This window comes from Ursus arctos, unplaced genomic scaffold, assembly GCF_023065955.2.
Source record: "Ursus arctos isolate Adak ecotype North America unplaced genomic scaffold, UrsArc2.0 scaffold_12, whole genome shotgun sequence".
Lineage (NCBI taxonomy): Eukaryota > Metazoa > Chordata > Mammalia > Carnivora > Ursidae > Ursus > Ursus arctos.
In genome coordinates this window covers 28,110,134-28,131,505 of record NW_026622786.1, presented here as the reverse complement: position 1 = coordinate 28,131,505, position 21,372 = coordinate 28,110,134, and the positions used below count along the sequence as shown (strand labels likewise).

The 21,372-nt window shown below is 43.4% G+C and overlaps 1 protein-coding gene and 1 long non-coding RNA gene across 4 annotated transcripts; one reads left to right on the top strand and one right to left on the bottom strand.

Moving 5' to 3' along the window:
• Positions 1-232: 232 nt before the first annotated feature.
• On the bottom strand, positions 233-10,398 carry LOC130543430 (uncharacterized). 2 transcript variants are annotated; one of them, XR_008958777.1, is made up of 3 exons: positions 3,043-10,398; positions 2,573-2,750; positions 233-1,987 (listed from the first exon to the last, which is right to left on the bottom strand). It is a non-coding gene; the product is annotated as an uncharacterized LOC130543430 (long non-coding RNA). The 2 variants fall into 2 exon arrangements; XR_008958778.1 differs by lacking the exon at positions 2,573-2,750.
• A 1,830-nt stretch (positions 10,399-12,228) lies between these two features.
• Positions 12,229-16,865, top strand: LOC113254384 (ATP-binding cassette sub-family D member 3-like). Of its 2 annotated transcripts, none has more exons than XR_008958776.1 (3): positions 12,229-12,307; positions 15,972-16,069; positions 16,667-16,818. XR_008958776.1 is itself a non-coding variant. In XM_044383932.2 (3 exons), the coding sequence occupies exons 1-3, from the start codon at positions 14,417-14,419 to the stop codon at positions 16,848-16,850; spliced, it is 291 nt and encodes a 96-aa protein (XP_044239867.1). In that variant the 5' UTR covers positions 14,372-14,416; the 3' UTR covers positions 16,851-16,865. The 2 variants fall into 2 exon arrangements, 1 of the variants encoding a protein (XP_044239867.1); XM_044383932.2 differs by lacking the exon at positions 12,229-12,307 and adding an exon at positions 14,372-14,425 and having other exon boundaries at positions 16,667-16,865.
• The last annotated feature ends 4,507 nt before the right edge of the window (positions 16,866-21,372 follow it).

Here is a 21,372-nt window from a genome sequence, read left to right as displayed (position 1 = left end):
GCTCCTTGCTCGATAGGGAGCCTGCTTCTCCCTCTGTCTGCTGCTCCCCCTGCTTATGCTCTCTCTCTTTCTCTCTAAAGAGGAAAAAAAAAAAAAAAAGAGTGCACTGGTATAAGGGTGCCTGGCTGTCTCAGTCAGAGGACATGTAACTCGACTTGGGATCATGAGTTCGAGCCCCACCTTGGGTGTGAAGATTACTAAAAATAAACTTAAAAAAAAAAGTACACTGGTATAGGTTGGAATTTGGTTTACTCTTGATAAGAAATTGTAAACAAAGTTTTTTCTTTATCTACCCAGGAAAAATAATTTCTATGCTTTGTCTTTATTGGGTCTTTGATTACTTAAGAAAGTCCAATCTTCTTAATATTAAAAGAGTTAAGTTTGGTTAACAACTATAACTCCCTGTAGAATCTCTTACTGCCAACTTGGTTAAAAGTTTTGTAATGATCTGTGATCCCACTTAGATGTGTACTTTAAAACCTTCTGATATTTTTGACAAACTTCCCCTCCAAAATGAAGACTTTTTGACTAATTAGACTTGTTTATTTGGTATGGGAAGCATTATCAACTAAGCGATGATAAATTGTCTTAGGTTATATTGTGTGAGTAAATGTTCTGACTGTTCTAGAAATTATATAAAATACCTAAAGTTCTAGTATGTCCTAGTATAATGTCATCACTTGTAATTCTGATTATGAGGTGTTATATGTCACAAAAATACTATAGCCAGCAAGGGATATATAAGGTATCAAAAGAAAAGGCCCCAATATCTAAGGAAGCTGTAAAATACTTGGAGTTTCTTATGTCTGAGGGGTAATGAGGTCTTCCTCAAGAAAGGAAAATAGCAGTATGTCAGCTCACCCCACCAAGGACCCACAAAAAGTTGTGTGGGTTTTTGGGAATGGCCGTTTTTTTTTTCACATCTGGATTCCTAACTTTGCCAATTGCAAAACCCCTTTACAATAAGCTTAAAGGACCTGAGACAGACCCGTTTGGGATTAAAGCATGTGACCCAGTTTACTGTAGTCACAAAGATCTCGCAAGTGAACCCCTGTTCGATGCAGAAGCAGTATGGATAAATAGGTTTCCATTTTAGATGGGGGGGCAGGCGGGCCTCACTAAAAAGATAGTACTTGAGTAAAAGTTGTAAGGAAGTGCGGGACGTGGCCATATGGACATTTGGGGGAAGAACATTTTAAGCCGAAGGAAGTGGTAAATGTGAAAACCATGAGGTGGGCTGTGCCTGGCCTGTTAGAGTGTGATGGACTGCCTCTCAGATAGCCCACAAGGGTTCTCAGCCCTGGTTGTCACACCTGTGTATCATGCACCCTCACACTGAGTTAGTGCTGGCCCGGTGTGATGAAGGAACACAACAAAATCGACCATGTGCGGGGCACCTGGGTGGCTTGGTGGTTAAGTGTCTGTCTTCGGCTCAGGTGATGATCCCAGGGTCCTGGGATAGAGCCCTGCTTGGGGGCGGGGGTTCTTGGGGTTCCCACTCAGCAGAGAGCCTGCTTCTCCCTCTGCCTCTCTCCCTATATTGTGCTCTCTCTCTTTCTCTCTCTCTCAAATAAGTAAGTAAAATCTTAAAAAAAAAAAAAGTGACCATGTGCGACATCTGAGGCTAAGGCATCAAAGGCATTGTGTCTTCACCTTGCTGCTTGGAGGGCTCACCCTGAGGGAAACCAGCCGCTGTGCTGGTCAGGAACCGCAGGCAGCTGGAAGGAAGGTCCCAGGCCGTAGCCACGGCTGACTTGCCGGCCTGTAAGTAGCCCATCTTGAACGTGGGTCCCCCAGGTCCAGGGTAGCCTTCAGAGACGCCTGCAGCTCCAGATGGTATCTTGACTGCAGGCCTCTTGAAAAACCCTGAGTGAGAAGTGCATCTTGATCCCTTTCCGAAGTCTTGACCAACGGAAAGCATGGCTTTTGTTGTTTGGAGCCTCCGGATTTGGGGATGCTTAGTGATGTGGCACTGGAGTACTAACGCCTTAGGAAACATTAAAGAGGCAGAAATAGTAAGGGAGTGAGTGTGCCCGATGTAGCAGGGGGTAAATTCAGAGAAGTAGTGAGGGCCCAAATTATGAGGTTCATGTCTAATGGGAAGTCATTGGAGACATGAACGAAGGGGTGACATGACCTGACTTGGGTTTTACGGGCTCTCGGGCTGCTGTGCTGAGGCGCGGGACCGCGGAGGGGCGGGACCGCGGAGGGGCGGGACCGCGGAGGGGCGGGACCGCGGAGGGGCGGGACCGCGGAGGGGCGGGACCGCGGAGGGGCGGGACCGCGGAGGGGCGGGACCGCGGAGGGGCGGGACCGCGGAGGGGCGGGACCGCGGAGGGGCGGAAGCGGGGGAAGCAGGTGAGAGGTCCTTGGAATCAGCCGGCTAAGAGGTGGTGCGGCCGTGGCCCCGGGCAGGGTACCGGCGGTGAGCGTGGTGAGAAGACGTAGAATTCTGGATGTATTTTTAAGGTAGAACTGGTAAGATTTGGTGAAAACAGTTTAAAAGATTGGACGGAACGTGGAAAGCAACGTCTTAAAAGCATTCTAGAGCCCACATAGAGCGAAGAATTACCTAGCCGAGGGCAGGGACAGGCGGAGAGCTCAGAGGGAGAAGCTGGGGGCGCTCGGTCCTAGAGCTCATTGCAGACCCTAGAGCAGGCAGCTGAGAGGTGGAGGGGACTTTGAACGGGGCTGAGGGTCAGTCGGGTGTTGCCAAGAGTGGGACCCACTGCGTGCTTCGAGCAGCTCCCCTGAAAGACAGAACGGGCTCACAGAACCGTGAAAAAGGCCCAAGAACCACAGACTCTTACCAGCAGCTCTCACGAGGATACGAGCTGCCCCCAGGGGTTAAACTAGAACTTAGCTCCTTCGAGATGAACTATGGGAGGCCCTTTCCTCCAGGCTCTCCTCCCTTCCGCCAGACGCAGAGGTTTCTCTGGCCAAGAAGCAAACAAGGAACCCTCAACAGGCGGTGGGGCGCCCCACAAGTATGCACGCGCTGGCCTCCCCTCCCTACGGAAATCAGCCTTCACCCATACGAACCTGGGGTGGGGTGTACCTCAAATCTGGGCAAGCTGGGTCGCCGCAGGACCAGTTACAGCCAGTATAGACAGGAGCCCACCTCGTACGATGAGCCACACCATCTCCATAACGAGCGGGAGTCGTGCCCTGGGTCCACCGCTGCCGAGCGGGGAAGACACCCGGAGCAGACACTCAGGAGGAGAAGGCGCTCCCGCAGCGGAGGACGGAGGACGACAAGTACTGTGAGGCGCTGACACACCTGCCACTCCTGTGCTTCTCCCGCTCCAGGTAAGTAAAGCGCCCGGGGGAGAGGGTCTCAGCTTTGCGCTCGGGTCGCCTCAGTCTGGAAGATGCTGGCTCGGCTGCTCTGGCTTCTCCAGCCTCACCGCCTGCTGCCAGGCCCCCTGAGGGGGTTAACGCGTCGGTGCCTGCTCCATCCTGAACGACGCAGGTCATTGCCGGCCCCTGGGGATGGAGCGTTTCCGGCCGGCTGTGCTTTCCCCTCGGGTTCTAGACACGGGGTATGATGGTTCCAGCCTTAAGATCTTGAAATGAACACTTTCCTGGTATTAGTCTTCGCCACAGTTGTTCTAGGAATATCTAAAACTATCAGCACACTGGAGCGCCCTTGGGAATTAAATTCCCTGGTGAACAGAAGTAAGAAATAATACGCTGGCTCTGGACTACCTGTGAGTGGGAGGGGGTCCGTGCAGGAATTACTACTTCGTGCTGTGCCTGCAGTCATACGTAAATACTAAGAACATCCTTGATCAGGCAGGTTGGCTGTCTGCCCTCGGGCTCTCCCGATGAGGCCTGGCAGGCCGGCAGAAGGGCACTAGCCAGCGCCACGTGGTTCCTCCCCTTCCTGGGGCCACTCACAATCCTTTAAGGCTTGTTACTTTTTGGGGTCTGCATACTCCATGGTTTGGTACTGTTTGTGGCCGAGCATACAGAGGCTGTAAAACCTCAGATGGTTACTAACATGAGGGTAGGAACAGCAAGGGGTAGAATCTGGTGACACACAGATCTCAGACGAGCTGGGCAAACAGTTCTGCTCCTCTCTGAATCCCTGGGACAACTCGCCATGTCTGGCAGGCAGTAGCTACAGGAGATGGGCCTTTGCCCTGGGCCCCTCCAGAACGAGGGGCAAAATAAAACTGGAGGAGGGATTTTGTCAACAGCCTGGCCTCCTGAACTTGGCAAACTCCTAGAAGCTTCTGCCTGTCAACCTTACCTTTTAGAAGCTAACTAACAAACTGCTGGAACAGAAAAAAATATTTGAGGAAAACACCTGAGCAGATGAATCAAAGTGCCAGAAAGTGTCTCAGCCTCATTATACTGTTAAGATGACCCTCTGAAAATTCATCCCAAGTCCTAATAAAAAGGAGCCTGCAGTCCCTTGTTCAGGGAGTCATGGCTTTGGGAATTATTCCCTGTGGTCTCCTTTTTTGTACAAACAAGGTGACCTTGTGCGGCAGCTCTACCTGGTAGGGTCTGTCTGTCACTCACCAAGGAGTGGACCCACTTTGGTCCTGTGGCGATATTCCTGCCGCATCCTCCACATATAGTTTAATTATTTAAAATGAATTTGAAACACTTTATTGATGTATAATACATATGCAGAAAAGTCCAAAAATCTTAAGCTCGATGAGGTTTTAGAAAGTACGCATGCACATTTCCACCCTCCAAATCAAGAAACAGAACATTGTCATCTCTCAAAGGCCACCCTCATCATCTTCTAATTGTTGGCCCCTAAAAGCCACTATTCTTACTTTTATCACATAAATTACTTTGCCTGTTTTTGAGCTTCATATATACTAGGTACCCTTTTGTGTACGGCTTCTTTCCCTCCACCTTGTGAAACGGATCCATTGTAGATGTGGAAAGAGTTCCCTCATTTTTATTGCTGTATAATATTTCATTATATGAATAGACCATACTTTCTTCATCTTACCACTGATGGGCATTGGGTTTTCTGTTCGGAGCTATTACAAATAGTCCTTATAAACATCCTTACGCACATCTTTGGGTGCACATATGTACGCGTTTTTGGAATGGAATGTGTTCAGCTTTGTTATGTGTTGCGGGCTGTTCTCCAAAGTAGTTGTACCATTTTTACACTCCCAGCATTAAGTGTATCAGAATTCCAGTTTTCCCGTCCTTGCCAATATTTGATGTTGCTGGTGGTTTTTTCTTTCTTTCTTTCTTTTTATACGTTTTTAGCCATCAACAGCAAATCATTGTGGCTTCATTCTGCATTTCCCTGGCCAGTAATGAGGCTGAACACTTGCATGTTTATCACCCATTTGGACATCCTCTTGTTTGAAGTGGCCGTGTAAATCTCTGGGCCCCCTTTTAGAAACTGTCCTAGTGATATTACAGATTTTTATGTATTCTGGGTATGAGTCCTTTATTAGATAGACGTTCTAATATCAGACAATGTAGACTTTAGGACAATGAACATTTCTAAAACTCAAGAGGCATATTTTGTAATGAGAAAAGGGTTGAACCAACAGCAACAAAAAAACAAACAAAACCTCACATCAATAATTGAACACAATTAACCAACTTGACCTAACCTATGTACCTGGCAACTGAAGAATTCTTCCAATCCCTGAATACGATAAACCTGTCCATTTATTTAAGACTCCCTTAATGTCTGTCAGTAATGTTTGGTAGCTTTCTGTGTAGAGGTCTTACACTCTCTCATGAGCTCTATGGCTAGGCATTAGATGTTTGTTGTGTCCTGGTATAAATTGTATCCATTTAACATTTCTTTTTCTAATTGTTGCTACTGAATAGAAATGCAGTTAATTTCTGCATATTGATCTTAGTGACAGATTGTATTTTCCAGGGATGGTCTCATGAATATATAGCCCATCCCTCTTGACAGTGTGGTATCAGCATCTTCCTTGGAGAAGTGAGGTCTATATTCCCTCCCTTTGAAACTGGAAACCGTTGTACTTTGTTGTGGTAAGTTGACAGATTTGAGGGTTGATCAAGGGGGAGACAGGATCAGGAGAAGCAGTAATACACAGACTTCATTTGGGTGATACTAGGACAGGATTGCCTGAGAGAGAAAGTTCCTCCCAGTAGCAGGGTCAAAACGTTAAAACTGATAGAACTAAGGAAAAATTAGTTCCAGAGATGGTGGTGTAGGACCACCCTCCACAAGGGGACTAGGACAAGGGGACTCCTGGGGGAGAGGGACTCGTGCGTGTAGGTGATGGCGTTCAGCAGCACCTGCTCTGAAGGGCAGAGCAGTTGGGGCTCTTATAGCTATAGACTTGTCTTATCTGTGCTTGGCAGATGTTTGAGGCAGTTTCATGGGGTTTGTACAGTAAGCAGGCCCTAACTGGCTAAAAATAAGGGGGGGGGGAGGTTGGACTATATTTAAAACAAATGGATGTGTGAGGATTTGCGTTTGGCCCTGGTGGGCTTTGGGCTAATGGTCCTAGTCTGCTGTGAAGAAGTAAACAACACGGGCCATTATAGGCTAACTTAGAGGGGCCATCTTGGGCCCGTTTATAGAATACTTCTGCAACCAACAGAATGCAGCAAAAGTTCGAGTTAAATCTTTTTAAATCAACAATCAGTGTTTGCTTTCTGATGAATGTATAATATGGTTAATTGCAGAGTCTAGTAGAGAATGGAGTTCTTTTTTACTGTCTTTTCTCTCTAGTCTCCGATAGCCTTCATTTTTTTAGCCTTGTTTTTTCTGCCATAATTATCATAACAGATAATCCTTAATTATTTCGAGTTGTGCCACCATATCAATGTTTTATTGCTTTCCAGAGATGTTCTTCCTGGGGTCTTTGTCTTCCTCCTTCCCCCTAGTTCTGGAGGCCTGCTGAGCTGCCAGCCTGACCCTGAGCTCTCTTGCACTGAATCCCAAGTCCTCCTCTGGTTTGGATTTATTCCTTTCTTTAGTGGAACATGTCCTCCTGTGGCTTCCTGGGCAGGGTGCACGGGAGGAAAGTGCTTTGAAGTCTTGTATGTCTGAAAATACCCTTATTCTGTTCCACTGGTGGGAAGTCCAGCTGGAATGCCTAATTTAAGCTTCAGATTATTTTCCCTTAAAAATTTTGTATAGTCATTGGCCTCTTATATTTGTTTTCTTAATATCCAGTTTGCTGTTGAGACTTTTTCTCCTATCCTTTCCACCCCTTTCTCTCTCAAGATTCTCCTCTGCCTTATCTGACAAGTCCTAGAGATCTCTAGAAAGGCAAATTAATCTTCTTCCTCCTCTTTCCTCTGCACATGTAGACAGAATATGGCTCCATTGTCCATGTACAAACATTTTCTATGCCTTTGTCCATTATGTACTGAAATCATTGCACCATTAATTTCCTCTTGTCTTTTCTCATTGTCTATAGATTTAAATCTTTTAAGTTCACTTAGTATCGTGTTAGTGGGGTCTCCGGGAGGTGAGGAGAGACACATTTTTCATCTCTAACTGGGAAAACCATGAGGACTTTCTTTTGTCCCTACATTATACATTTTTTCCCCAGAAGTTTGCTTATTTTAGCAATAAAGAGAATAATATATTTAAGAAAACTCAAAGTGAATAATTGGGCCATGGTTCTAGGATGTTCTTTACAGCACCATATTCCACAGGGATCATGTGGAGCAGATTCATGATGTTTGGTGTCATAGAACTTTCTGTTGCTGCAGGTAAAGCTCCGTTGGCTTTCCATTCTTGGAATGGAAGAGCAAACTCCATGATCTGGTCATCCTGGTTTCTCTGAAAATGCCTTTTAAAAAGTTAACAGTCATCCTAAATAAAAAATACCTATAGCCAATACTTTAAAAGTTGTCTTTTCTTAAAAAGATACATTTTTAAAGATTAATTAACTCTATTTAGCTGTTTTGCCAAATGGCTTTGACTTTGGGATGTCTGAGGCAACACAAACGCCAAACACTGCCAAACACACTTTATTTTTTGGCAGTATTTGATACCCAAGATATGATTTTAATGATGCAAGCATTCCCTCTTCCTGGAGGACTCCTCCCATTTACCCCCATCCTTTCCCCCTTTGCCTGATTAGCTCTGTGTCCTTTAGCTGCAATTTTAAATAGCCCTTCCAAGTGTAAGTTAAATGACCCCACATGAATTCCCCCAAACACCCTATACTTTCCCAATCATGTTATTATCTATTATCTATTGTTCTGTTATCATTACTTGTTTGACATTTTACCTTACAAACATGTGAGCTCTGTAAATGCTGGGGTCGTGCCCAGTGTATTTCAATCAAATCCACAGTGCCTGGCACATAGTAGGTGTTTAGTATTAGAATAAATTAGTGGAAAAGTGAGTGAATTCTAATGCATAATCATGGTTTTTTTTGAAGGCAATTATGATCTAGAAAAGGAGCCAAGACAGGTTAGGAACTATTTCGTACAACATTAAGGATCCTACCAAGGAGTGTAAGAGTGCAGTGAGGTGGTGGGGAGAGTGATGGGAATCCAGGCGAGGCAAGCGCCTGGCTGAGACCCAGGGAACATTATGAGCTGCCTTGAAGGGTGGTAGGTAGAAGCAAGGCACATGAATCAGTGCCATTGAAGCAGCAGAGCTTTTGGTCTTTAGACAGCTGCAGATGAGGCAGGAGTCCTCAAAGCCGTATCTCTGGAAAATGACAGAGTACATCTTTGGAAAGTGTAATATTTGTAATAGGATCGTGGCTCTGCTTTTCCTTTGGCTTGGATTAATAGCTTGCTGATCTGTAAGTTCAATAAATGGCATCTTCTCATCAAGGCTGTGCAATCCCATCCATCGGTGAGGTGTCTGTCTTCCTTTCCCACACCGCACCCCCTACCCTGGCTCTGTGAAGTTGGGACTAGGGGGCTGAACGGTTGGGAAAGCACATAGAACAGAGCTTCTCAGACTTCCGTGAGCGTACACATCACCTGGAAAAGGCAGATTCTGATTCAGTAGGTCTGGAGTGGGGCTTGAGAATTTCCGTCTCTCACTAGTGACGCCAAAGCGGCTGAACCCCGCGTACACTTGACGTACACTCGACGTAGCCGGAGCCCGGGTGGAGCTCTGGCTCTGGACTGGAGACCACCACGGGTGGAGCTGCAGCAGGTCGGAGAAGGTGGTCTGGGTTGCTGATTCTGGCCACCCCTCCGGCCACGTGCCTTCATTCTTAACCATTTACAGGTGTTGGGTTTTAGGACTCCTTTCTTTTATAACCCAGTCCAGAAGCATTTGGGTCAAGTTGTCGACCCACCTCAGGAACTGAAGATGGCGCCACAATCTTAGTTATAAACCGCACTCTGTCTCCGGCGGTTCCGCGAAGGAAAAGCCCGTTCCCGCCCCTCCGAATGGTACATTGCTAGTTCTCTGGCTTGATACACGCTCAGGGGACAAGAGTTACTTTACAGATGGAGCATAGTTGTTTGGTGATTTTTGAAAATCACGTCGGAGAGAGGATGTTAGGTCAAGAACCTTTTCCTTAAAGCTTTTCTCTTAGAACTCTATCTAAAAGTTTATTAAATTGTGCTTGTTCAAGATAACTTGCAATGTCTCACTTTCAAAATTCCTGGATTTTTTTTTTTTTTTAGTATTTTTATTTCCCCACAGGAAGAGTGTTACTTTTAATTGTTCACTATTGATGCTCTAATAACGTGGAATCATGTAGCTGAGGCTAAAAGGAGCTGAAGAGCTTTAAGCCAGTTAGTGCCCTTGACTAAAGAGAAAACAGGCTTCCCAATTTCATTTAAGTTCTCTTGAAAAAGTTTCTGTTCCTTGCAACGGGAAAAATACTGACAGACACATATGTGACAAACCTTCACCTAGGCAGGGCACAGTCTGCAGGTGGAGGATCTTATCTGTACTTCATGTATTACTTTGATTTTGGCCTCACAGCTGGCTGTATTTTGACCTCTTCAAGGGCTAGGAATGCCCCGTGTGGGTCTATAGCTACTCTTACTGTAGTAAAAAATAGATTAAGTCAGTGATTCTCAAAATTCATTGGGTATTAAAATTACTTGGAGGGCTTCTCAGTACAGCACAGATGACTGGCCCCTATCTTACACCACTCACAAAAATTAACTCAGAATGGATTAAAAACTGAAATGTAAGTCCTGAAACCATAAACCTCTCAGAAGAAAACAAAAGAACAAAGCTCCTTAGCAATGAATTTTTGGAAATCATACCTAAAGCACAAGCAACAAAATAAAAAATAAACAAGTGGGACTACATCAAAATATAACGTTTCCCCACCACAGAGAAAACCATCAACAAAATGAAAAGACAACCTACAGAATGGGAAAAAAAAAATTCGCAAACCATGTATCTGATGAGGGATTAATATTCAATATATATATAGAACAGAACTCATACAGTCCAACAGCAAAAAAACAAAACAAAACAACAAAAACCCAAAATCAAAAAACTAAAAAATGGACAAAGATCCTGTTAAGATATTTTTCCAAAGAAGACACACAGATGGCCAACAAGTACATGAAAAGATGCTCAACATGGCTAGTCATGAGGGAAATGTAAATTAAAACCACTATGAGATATCATCTCACCCCTGTTAGAATGGCCATCATCAAAAAGACAAGAGATAACAAATGCTGGCGTCCATGTAGAGAAAAGGGAGCCCTCGTGCACCGTTGGTGGAAATGTAAATTGGTGCAGCCACTGTGGAAAGCAGTATGGAGGATTCGCAAAAGATTTTAAAAAGTAAAATACCATATGATCCAGCAATTCCACTTCTGGGAATGTATCTAAAGAACATAAAAACACTACCTTGAGAAAGATGTCTGCACTCCCACGTTCAAGCAGCATTATTTACAACAGCCAGGACATGGAAACAAAAGTGTCTGTTGACCATTGACGGATAGATAAAGAGGTTGTGGCACAATGAAATATTATTCAGACACACACACACACACACACACACACACACACAAAACAAGAAAATTCTACCATTTGTGACATGCATGTACCTTGAAGGCATTATGCTCAGTGGAATAAGTCAGAGACACTAATACTGTATGATCTCACGTATATGTGAAATCAAACACCACCACCGCCGCCAGTATCACAGAAAAAAAAGTCATACTTGCCATTACTTGAGGGTTGTTGGTGGGGGAGGGGAAATTGGCAGAAGGTGGTCAAAAGGCACGAACTCCCAGTGAGAAGGCAGAAGCAGCACTAGGTCCCGGTGGGTTGCACGACAGGCTGACTAGCTAGCACTCCTGTGCAACTCACAGGAACCTGTTAGGAGGGTCCGTCCTAAGAGTTCTCAGCACAAGGAGAAATTCTTTTTCTTGTCCTTTTTTCTTTTCTTTTCTTTCTTTTCTTTTTTCTTTTCTTTTCTTTTCTTTCTTTTTCTTTCTCTTTCTTTCTTTCCTTTTTTTTTTTAGATTTTATTTATTTATTTCAGAGAGAGAGAGAGAGAGAGAAAGAGAGTGCAAACATGAGCGGTGGGGAGGGGCAGAGGGAGAAGCAGACTCCCCGTTGAGCAGGGAGCCCAGTGCAGGGCTCTACCCCAGGACCCTGGGATCACGACCTGAGCCAAAGGCAGACAGACGCTTAACAAACTGAGCCACCAAGGAACCCCACTTCCATATACTCTTAACCCATATTCATCAATTGTGAAGCAGTCGTTTTAAAGTAAATTGTTAACTTTCTCCTTGATAAATATTTTTGAGCTTCTGTGTATCTTTGATATTTGGTTAAATTTAACATTTTTAAACATTGTGAATTCATAATATGGAACAGTTTTATTTGAAAAAATAACACATTGCTCTAACCTGCTACTAAAGCTACATTATAAATTGATTTTTCTGTTTTTTCCTTTTTGCTTCTTCCAAAGAGGTTTAGATTCATCTGTTTCTGCTTAAAAAAAAAAGTCTGAAAGCGACTCGTTCTGGTCCTTAATGTACATTTTAATATCCTTTACATCTTTTAGGCCTATTTGTTAGCAGTGGCTAAAGACTTTGGAGTATGGGCAAATTTTAATAGGACAGACTCCTTCTTTAAGGTAGAAACTGGAAATTCCATGATACAGAGGAGAATCCTTCATACCTTGTTGCTGCTATAATGTATTTATAAAGATATGTTTTATTTTCACCCATTTGACTAAGGCATTTTAAAATCATTTAAATATCACCAAATTATCTTTTATAAAGATCCTTACATGTTTTAGAAGTAATATGATATAAACTGTAAAATTACTCTTTACTATTATTTTTCTTTTGCAGCGGAATAATAAGCAGAAATAAGGCTTTATTCAAGAAACCATTTTTTAAGTTTATAGCTGCTACTCCAATGGTAACCATTGCTGAATGGTAGCATGTGCTTTACCAAGTTCTGTAATCCTGTGTGGTTCACAGCTTGGGCAGTACTAAAGCACTTTGGTTTTATGTGAAGTTTGGTTCAAACAATTTTAATCTAAACCTCTAAACTTTTTGTACTGTCTTCATTGCTCTTGTTTTCAATATTCTTATTTCTAGAAACAACATTTTTATGTGGTTCTATTTTAGCTTTTTTCGAGTTCAACTTAAATTTAAAAAATTGTTTAGCACTTCTAATCAAAATTGGACTATTAATTTTTTTGTCATTCTATAAAGTAGTGTTTCCCAAAGTATGTTCTGTGGAATGCCAGCTGTGACAGAGGAAATAATACATGCTGCAGAACCCTTTCAGAGAGTTTTAATGCGCAAGTTTCATGTTACATTAAGAGTTTTGAGAAGGTCTTTGATAAAGACATTTGTTAGCTTTGTTTAACCCAAGTTTCCTCAAATTTATTTGACCATGCACCTTTTTTGCTCTCAAAGAGCAGTTAACATTACGTGGCATTATTCACCTACTCCCTTATAAAAATCAGATTATTTCTGCGTCACATACTGTATCATTTTTTCATATGTGGAGCTAGGTTTCAATCATTTAGTGCAGTGTTTTTCCAAATACATTTTACTTACATTTGGGAATATTAATAAATATTGTTTGAAAAAAGAGTATGTGAACAAGTAAGTTATATCTTTTTAGTAGATCATAGATATATGGTACTCAGAGATCCTTTACTTATATGATATAATGGTTTTCAAAAAGCAGTAGAATTCTTACTTTAAGTTCTTTTTTTTTTTTTTTTCAAAATTTTATTTATTTATTTATTTGTCAGAAGGGGAGAGAGGGAACAGAAGCAGGGGGAGCAGAAGGCAGAGGCAGAGGGAGAAGTAGTCTCCCCTCTGAGCAGGGAGCTCGGTGCAGGACTTGATCCCAGGACCCCGGGATCATGACCTGAGCTGAAGGCAGCCGCTTAACTGACTGAGCCACCCAGGCGTCCTTTAAAGAAGTTCTTAATGAATATTTTTAGAACAGAGAAATGTGTAAAATAAATTAAAAAATGTAAAAGAGGAGTTGGTCTAGTTGAAGTGTGTTAACAGGTCTGAAGCCTCTAGAGAACCGTTCTGAGGCTCTGAGGAACCCCGCGAGTGTGCTAGAGAGGACTTAGGATTTAGTCCTGGTGTCAGCAGATAAGGCTCCACGGGTCAAATCGCACTGCCATCCGTTTGGGAAAATTGTATTAAGATGCAGCCAGTCTCATTCTTGGCTGTTTTTCCTCTGCAATAGCAGAACTGAATAATGGGAGCTGAGACCTTCTGGCCCACAGAAGCTTAAAATATTTACCCTTGACCTTTTACAGTGAGAGTTGGCTGATCTCTCATTAGGCTATCTCTGCCCTTAGTTCACACAAATGAGAATCAGGATATTAAAATATTTCAAAACAAATACTAGTTTATTTCGTCCATAGTAACCCATTGCTGGCTCTATAAAGTTGTTGGTTGTTTTGCCATCTACACCCCTTTTGTGGCAGCATAAGCCTTTTTTTAAATTACCATTTTTACGAAGGAAAGAGCCAAGGAAATCATCGTTACTTAATTTTGCCGTTTATAGAGTGATTTTCAAGAAGCCTCTTTAAAATGATCAAATTTCAAAAGTTGGAAACAGGTTTCTGCAAGAAAATGTTTTTCAGCCTCTTTTTTTCTTATTGACTCTTTTGAGTCAATAAAAACTTCCAAGAGTAATTTTAGAGCTTTACAGGTTTTCTTGGTGTTAAATATTGCTTCTTTTGCAACTAATGCATTGCATGTGGTGATTTGCAGTGGTATCATTGGTCGTAGCAGGAAAGATTTCAATAGATACTTATTCAGGGGCACCTGGGTGGCGCAGTCCTTAAGCGTCTGCCTTCGGCTCAGGGAGTGATCCCCTTAATCTGGGATCGAGCCCCACATCAGGCTCCTCCGCTAGGAGCCTGCTTCTTCCTCTCCCACTCCCCTTGCTTGTGTTCCCTCTCTCCCTGGCTGTTTCTCTCTGTCAAATAAATAAATAAAATCTTTAAAAAAAAAAAAGAGATACTTATTCAACTTCATCACTGCCATGCCTCTCGTAAGTGTAATTCTTTAAAAATCTTTACACAGGGAAAAATTTGGATCTTACTAAAATCTTCTGAGATTTTTACTCCTTAAGTTTACTTTAAAGATTTACGGTACTAAGTTCCTATTTCAAGTTTAGTTTTGTAACGTAGAGCAGAATTTTTCAATGTAAGCCTTTCTCCTAGATAGTAAAAAAGGAATTAGGTTGGGTTCTATTTCATTATCTACATATGTGGATGTGTCCCTATGTGTTGTTTTGGTCTAACCTTTAGGCCAGGGTTTCTCTGAAGTTTAGTAGCATCCTACTTGATGGCAGTAGTGCCCCTCTCCCAGTTTTAACAACCCCAAATGTCTCCAGGACATTGGCAAATGTCCCGAGGAGGCTGGGGTGTGGGTAGGTGTGGTGGCAAAATCACCCTGATTGAGAACCATTGCTTTAGGCCATAAACTTATTATCATAGTAACTTGAACCACTAATGTAGTTGAAGTGAAATTGGAATTTATTATCTGAATTTATGAAAGATAAAGGTCAGTGTTTGGTTTAAATCACAAGTGATATTCTTAGCTTGGTTCTTTATTTTACTGGCACTATAAGAATTTTAATATTGTAAATATAGGAGAAAAAAAACTTGATTGTGAAATCCAGCTAATTAGAAAATATGTCAGAGGGGCGCCTGGGTGGCACAGCGGTTAAGCGTCTGCCTTTGGCTCAGGGCGTGATCCCGGCGTTATGGGATCGAGCCCCACGTCAGGCTCCTCTGCTATGAGCCTGCTTCTTCCTCTCCCACTCCCCCTGCTTGTGTTCCCTCTCTCGCTGGCTGTCTCTATCTCTGTCGAATAAATAAATAAAATCTTTTAAAAAAAAAAAAGAAAGAAAATATGTCAGAGATTTAATAAAGCTTGAGGATACATGTACATGACTTTTAGACCTTTAAAAAAATTTGAGATAAGCAGTGTAGATGGTGAGTAAAAGATGGAGATTCAGTGGACAACCATTGTTTTCTTGAGGAAATGTTTATGTAAATGTGAGTTTGGAACTATGGAAGAATTAATTTTAATGAAATGATGGGAAAGAGAAGATGACTCTAGAAATAATCTGGAAATGGTACTAGTTGGTAGGAAATTTATAATTTTTTTTTAACAAATGCAAATAGAATTCATTGTCTAGGGTTGTAGTGCTTGTAGTAGGAAACAGAAGATAGAAACATAAATGTCAGCATTTCTTTACTTTGGATCCGAAGGGGACAGATTTGGCTTTTTGTTTGTTTGCAAAAGAAGTACCAAGATGCTTCTCATAATTAATGATATTAACATATTCCAAATTGAGTTTTAAGTAGAGTTTTAATATTTCAGGATAATATAGCCAATTGCATTTGGTTTAGCATGTTCTCTCTGTATCTTTGTACACTCTGAGTAAAACAGAACCAAATTGTATCAATGTGGACTCTCAGTTATAAAAACCATGGGATTTGGAGACAGAGCCAATGCTAGAGAAATAAATGATAATTTTGTAAGTAGAAATGTAGTAAACCCAGTAACATGTGGTTTGTTTGTTTCAGATCTCTGTAGTTAATAACTTCTTGAAGTTTGGGTTAAATGAGCTCAAACTGTGCTTCCGAGTAAGACTAACTAAATACCTCTATGAGGAGTATCTCCAGTAAGTGATAACCTATTTTTATATTAAAAATACTTAAATTGAATAGAAATGCTTATGATATTGAGATAGAGAAGTTTTTCTTTTGTATTGGATATGTTTTTCAAGGAAGTTCTCTTAGACCCAGAAGGACATAGGCAAAAGCCTCAGCAGTTTAGACTCTAATCCTGGTGCTTCCATTAATTTGCAAGTCATCCCTCTCTGGACTTGCTTCCTTATCTCTAAAAGTAAGGACAGGGGCGCCTGGGTGGCACGGGGCGCCTGGGTGGCACAGCGGTTAAGCGTCTGCCTTCGGCTCAGGGCGTGATCCCGGCGATCTGGGATCGAGCCCCACATCAGGCTCTTCTGCTATGAGCCTGCTTCTTCCTCTCCCACTCCCCCTGCTTGTGTTCCCTCTCTCGCTGGCTGTCTCTATCTCTGTCAAATAAATAAAATCTTTAAAAAAAATAAAATAAAAAAATAAAAGTAAGGACAACCTTTAAGGTCTCTTCCAGCTCCAGACTTTTCTGTTTCTGTGAATTTGCACTGTGCGCTAGAATGTGAATTGTTTGATGTTTAACATCATTAGTTTGAATGTTGTTTTCTTACACCTGTTTTTAGAGCTTTCACATATTATAAAATGGGAAATCTGGACAACAGAATAGCCAACCCAGACCAGCTGCTTACACAAGATGTAGAAAAGTTTTGTAACAGTGTCGTTGATCTGTATTCAAATCTTAGTAAGGTAGTTTCTTTCTTTTCTTCTTCAAAATTATTTGTTTACTTGTTGAGTTTCAACTCTTAGCAAATTGATATAGAATTGATGTGATGGACATAACAGCACATAACTACTAAGTGCTTTTATAAGAAAATGAGAGTTGTTACAATAGATTTACTACAGTTATTTAATTTTCTCTATTATTTTTGTGAGGTGCTTTTGCCAAGAATGAAGAATTTAGTGTCTTATAAAGATTTTGTATGAGTTTTGCAGGCTGATTTCACTAAAACAACAAATTTGAATTTTTGTCACTTGACCTGTGGACCTGTGGCAATTGTTAGAAATTGACTGTCAGTTTATGTTTCTAGTTCCAAATCCATAACACTAGGCTGGGACTTCTTCCTGCCTATTTCTGTGCTTCAGTATCTCTAATTCTAATAGATCATTTGAGTAATGGCCAAAAAATCTTCCCAAGATACTGGCTGATTTCAGTTTTGTAATTCCTGTTTTCCCCCACCCCAGAATATTGCCAGCGCTCTTGAGACTGAGGATAGGCCTTAACCAGGTTATTTCCTGCCAGTTTCCTCAGTTCTTATTTGTCTTACTACTTACATCACCACCCTTTACAGCTTTGGCTGTAGTTTTCTTATTAGGTCGTCTTCTTTGCCATTACCTCCTGCCTGGTCTGGAACATGTATGGGGCACCGGCAAGATCATCTACCCAGCATTTCCTCCCCTCTTCATCTTAGATGCCCTATTTCCTACTCTAATCTACATGGCTGCTCTTGGTCTAGGGTGAGAGCTTGTCTCAAAGTGGACCAATTATAGTATCTTTTTTCTGGCCACAATTGATCCAGATCTCCAGTATTAGACAAAAGAAGTCATACAAGGGGCTGGGTCACATTGTTAAATAGGAATGCTAATGCTGTGGATGGATGTATCCTTCAGTCTTGACCCTTCTCCCCACTTAGTCAGTCCGCAGTTCCGTGAGCATTGTTCCGGGGGGATATGGTAGCTGAAAGCGGAGAAGCCTGGAGTCCCCTCTGGTTCAGGACGCCTGGACAGACGGGACTAGTGCACAGCCAGCAGATGGATAGAGGACATGGCAGCAAGCAGGAGCAAGGCTCCCCACACCTCCAGCGCAACCACCCTCCGCCTATCACAGATTTCCCAGGCTGGAGGGAGACACTAGCCGGAGTGGAAGTGGAGGGACCTGGAGGCAGGAACCGTGGCAGTGGGGGTAGCAGACTGCACACAGGGGAAAAGCGGACATTCCAGGGAATCACCAGATCACTCGGGTTGGATTCTACCAGCCGGTGGAACGGGAGCCTAAGTTAAAATTAAAGCAAGTGTTAGAAAAGTGAAGAAAGTTACAAGTGCTGCACCCATGGGCTACGTCCCACTGTTTGTAGCACTGCAGGGGCCTGGGCTCCTGGGCGGGGAACGGCTGGGCAGCTCCCCGGTATCTGAGCTGGCCTGAGCTCAGCGGCCTTTTGGGTCTTCTGCTGTCAGGGCAGCCCCCACGTAATCGCCAAGAAGGCGGATCTCAGGGGAGACCATGGAAGGAGAGACCCTTGTCAGTCCCCACCTGCCTCTTCCTTGAGGCCTTTGTGGATCCCCACAAAAGAATGTGGCCATTCTCTCTTTGGATTCCCAGAAAGACCTGGTAGAAAAGCCTAGGGAAAATGGTTCCCTCTGCATCTGGTGCAGGGCCCGGGGCCCCTGGGCAGCAGGGGGAGAAGTCAGGAAGAAAAGCCAGTTACAGAGTAGGGGAGGGTGAGGACTGAGGGGGAGCCATGGCACCTGGCGTCTGGCTCGCACCACCTCCAACCACACCAGCCTTCGCGCCAGCCTTCACAGCCGCTGCGGCTAAAGCGCCCCGGTCACACTGTGTGCCCATTTCCCCTTGATTAACTCTTAATCGGGAATCATCCCCAACCCCCCGCCCCCCACCACTGCAGAGTCCTCTTGGAGGGTTGAGGACAGTACCCCTAAAAACAGAATTTATATGTTTAAGAGGATAGCTATGATTGCTGTGAGGAACGTGGAATATTGGGACCGAATGTGGGAACGGGGAGGCCAGCAGCGAGGAGGCTGCTGAAATAATCCCGTGGGAGATGAGAATGGCTGGAATTAGTGGGATAGCTGAGGAGGAGGAGGTAACTTTTGGAACTGGGTTTTTTTTTTTTTTTAAAGATTTATTTATTTATTCCAGAGAGAATGAAAGCTAGCATGAGCTCGGGGGTTGGGGAGCAGAGAGAGAGGGACAAGCAGACTTCCGGCTGAGCAGGGAGCCGGAGGCAGGGCTCCATCCCAAGACCCTGAAATCATGACCTGAGCTGAATGCTTAACCCACTGAGCCACCCAGCCATCCCTGGAACTGTATTTTAGAGGTAGAGCTGACCCCTTTGCCAATGGATTGAACGCGAGAAGAAAGAGAAGTCAGTGATGACACCAAGCGTTTTGGCCTGAGCCAGTGGTGGTGCCATTTCTTGAAATGGGAAAGACTGGGGAAGAAACAGGTTTTGGGGTTGAGGGAAATTACAGATTCTCTTTGGCCATATTAAGATTGAGATGCCAATTTGACATCCAGGTAGAGATGTTGTGTAAGTAGTTGGGTCTACAGCACAACTCTGGAGTGTGGGAAAGAGGCTGGGGGCTAAGATACACATTGGGAGTCATCCACATTCAGATGATATGGGCATATAGCATGATAAAGTGAGATGATGATAGAGCGAGATGAGAGAGCCATGGGCGTGGCTATATTACCTGGAGATTGATAGACAATAGGTTGGAGCACTAGGTGATCCAATATTTACAAGTTGAGGATGGTGTCCAAGGAGTAGGAAGTGAGGAGGAAATCCAGATGAGGGTGTCTATAAGGTCAAAGAAAGATTAGTTTTTTAAGGTAGAAAATAATACAGTATGTTTGTGTTCTGATAGGAATAATTGAATAGAAAAGGAGAACTTAATAGTGCCAGCAAGCAGAGGTTATTTCAGGGCAAAATCATCTAGTAGTGAGAGGGCATGAACGTGGACATTTATAGTATGAACATTTTCTATCATAAGCTCACACTGGGGGCCCCTCCTTCTCTCTGTTTATATCCCGTGTCAGTACTTCCACAGCCTCAGTTTGGGTACTTTTGACAGCTAGTCAAAAAAGTCAAGAAAACCTGAGCCAAAGCTTACTTAGGCAATTAGGTGGCTTATATCCTGTGAAAAGTCCATGGGTAGGGAGAACTTCAGGCAAGGTTTGATCCAGTAGCTTGGTGACTTAGTTTCTTTCCATCACCCTGCACTGCCCTCCAGTATGTTATCTCCAGCGGAGTCTGGCTCCCTTTGTGGTCTTGAGCTAAGTGCCAGCAGCTCTGGGGGCCACAGGTTTCTTCATTATAGACCTCAAGAAAGAGCATCCCCACATTCCCAGAAAAGGCCCCGAGATTCACCTTTCCTAGATGAGGTTAGGTCCTATGCCTAAACCAATGTCTGCAGTGACAAAGAAGGAATGTACTGAATGGCAAAGCCAGAATCACCTAGATCCCCAGGTGAAAAACAGGGGCTATGGGAAGGGGAACAAGTGTCCACTATAAGCTTCTGAGTGAGAATCACATGGTAACAGTAACAAAGGTCAGGCAACCATTGGAGAAGAAATAACACCTGCTAAATACACATGTCCTAGAACGGGTAAGAACTGCATTTGGGAATGAGGCTATTTCCCATTTCATGGCCAGGAGTAATTGTTCCTTTGTTTATTTAAGAGAGTGGTACTCGATTATAAGCCATGAGCTGTAACTAGGGCAAAATGTCTTTGGATTTCACAAGTATTAATTTCTTATATGTAAATCAAACTTCATCAATAATTTAAGATCCTAAAGATCTATTTTCAAAGCCTGAAAGTTTGTTTACTGGCAATTAGTTTTATGATATGTCAAAGGCCAGGATAAGTAATGAAGTACAATTTGGCCCACTGGAGGGCAGCAGTTTCTGGATACCAGCCAACAATTAATAGTATGGCTTTTCTGCTCCCAGTGGTACAGACAGTGTTGATTGTAGCAGCCGCTGTTCAGTGTCAGTGATAAGGACAGGTGGGGAAACCCGAGGGGTGGTTAAAGTGCAGTTGTGAAGCCTCCCAATCACTGCAGTGTGGTCTCATTCGGATCTGGAATGAATTCCTTCCCTGTGAACAGCCAGACACCTTGTTACTACCCAGACCGGCTTTCACTCCGCCTGTGCTCTCTTTAGTGGGTGCATTCAAATTCCTTAGATTATGAGGCTGAGGAATCACATAACGCCGTAATTATTCCTGGCAGGGAAAGAGCAGCCTGATGGAAACTCGCAGTCAGATGCCCTCTCTTGGACTTGTTCTCCGCCCTCCCCCATAGAGTGCACTAAGCTCTGTGTCCCGGGGAGCCTGCTTGAGCAGGAATTCAAGGTAACGGCCAAAGCACACTTACTGCAGGGCACGCCCCCCACCAAGCTCTCTCCTTGACTGGGCTGTAAAGGCTTGCCTTCTTTCTCTGGCACAACCAAACACGGCCGAGTGTCCCATTCAGCCTCTCTGGGACCGAAACAGATTGTTTGTGAAAAGCAAACCAACAAAACGACCCCC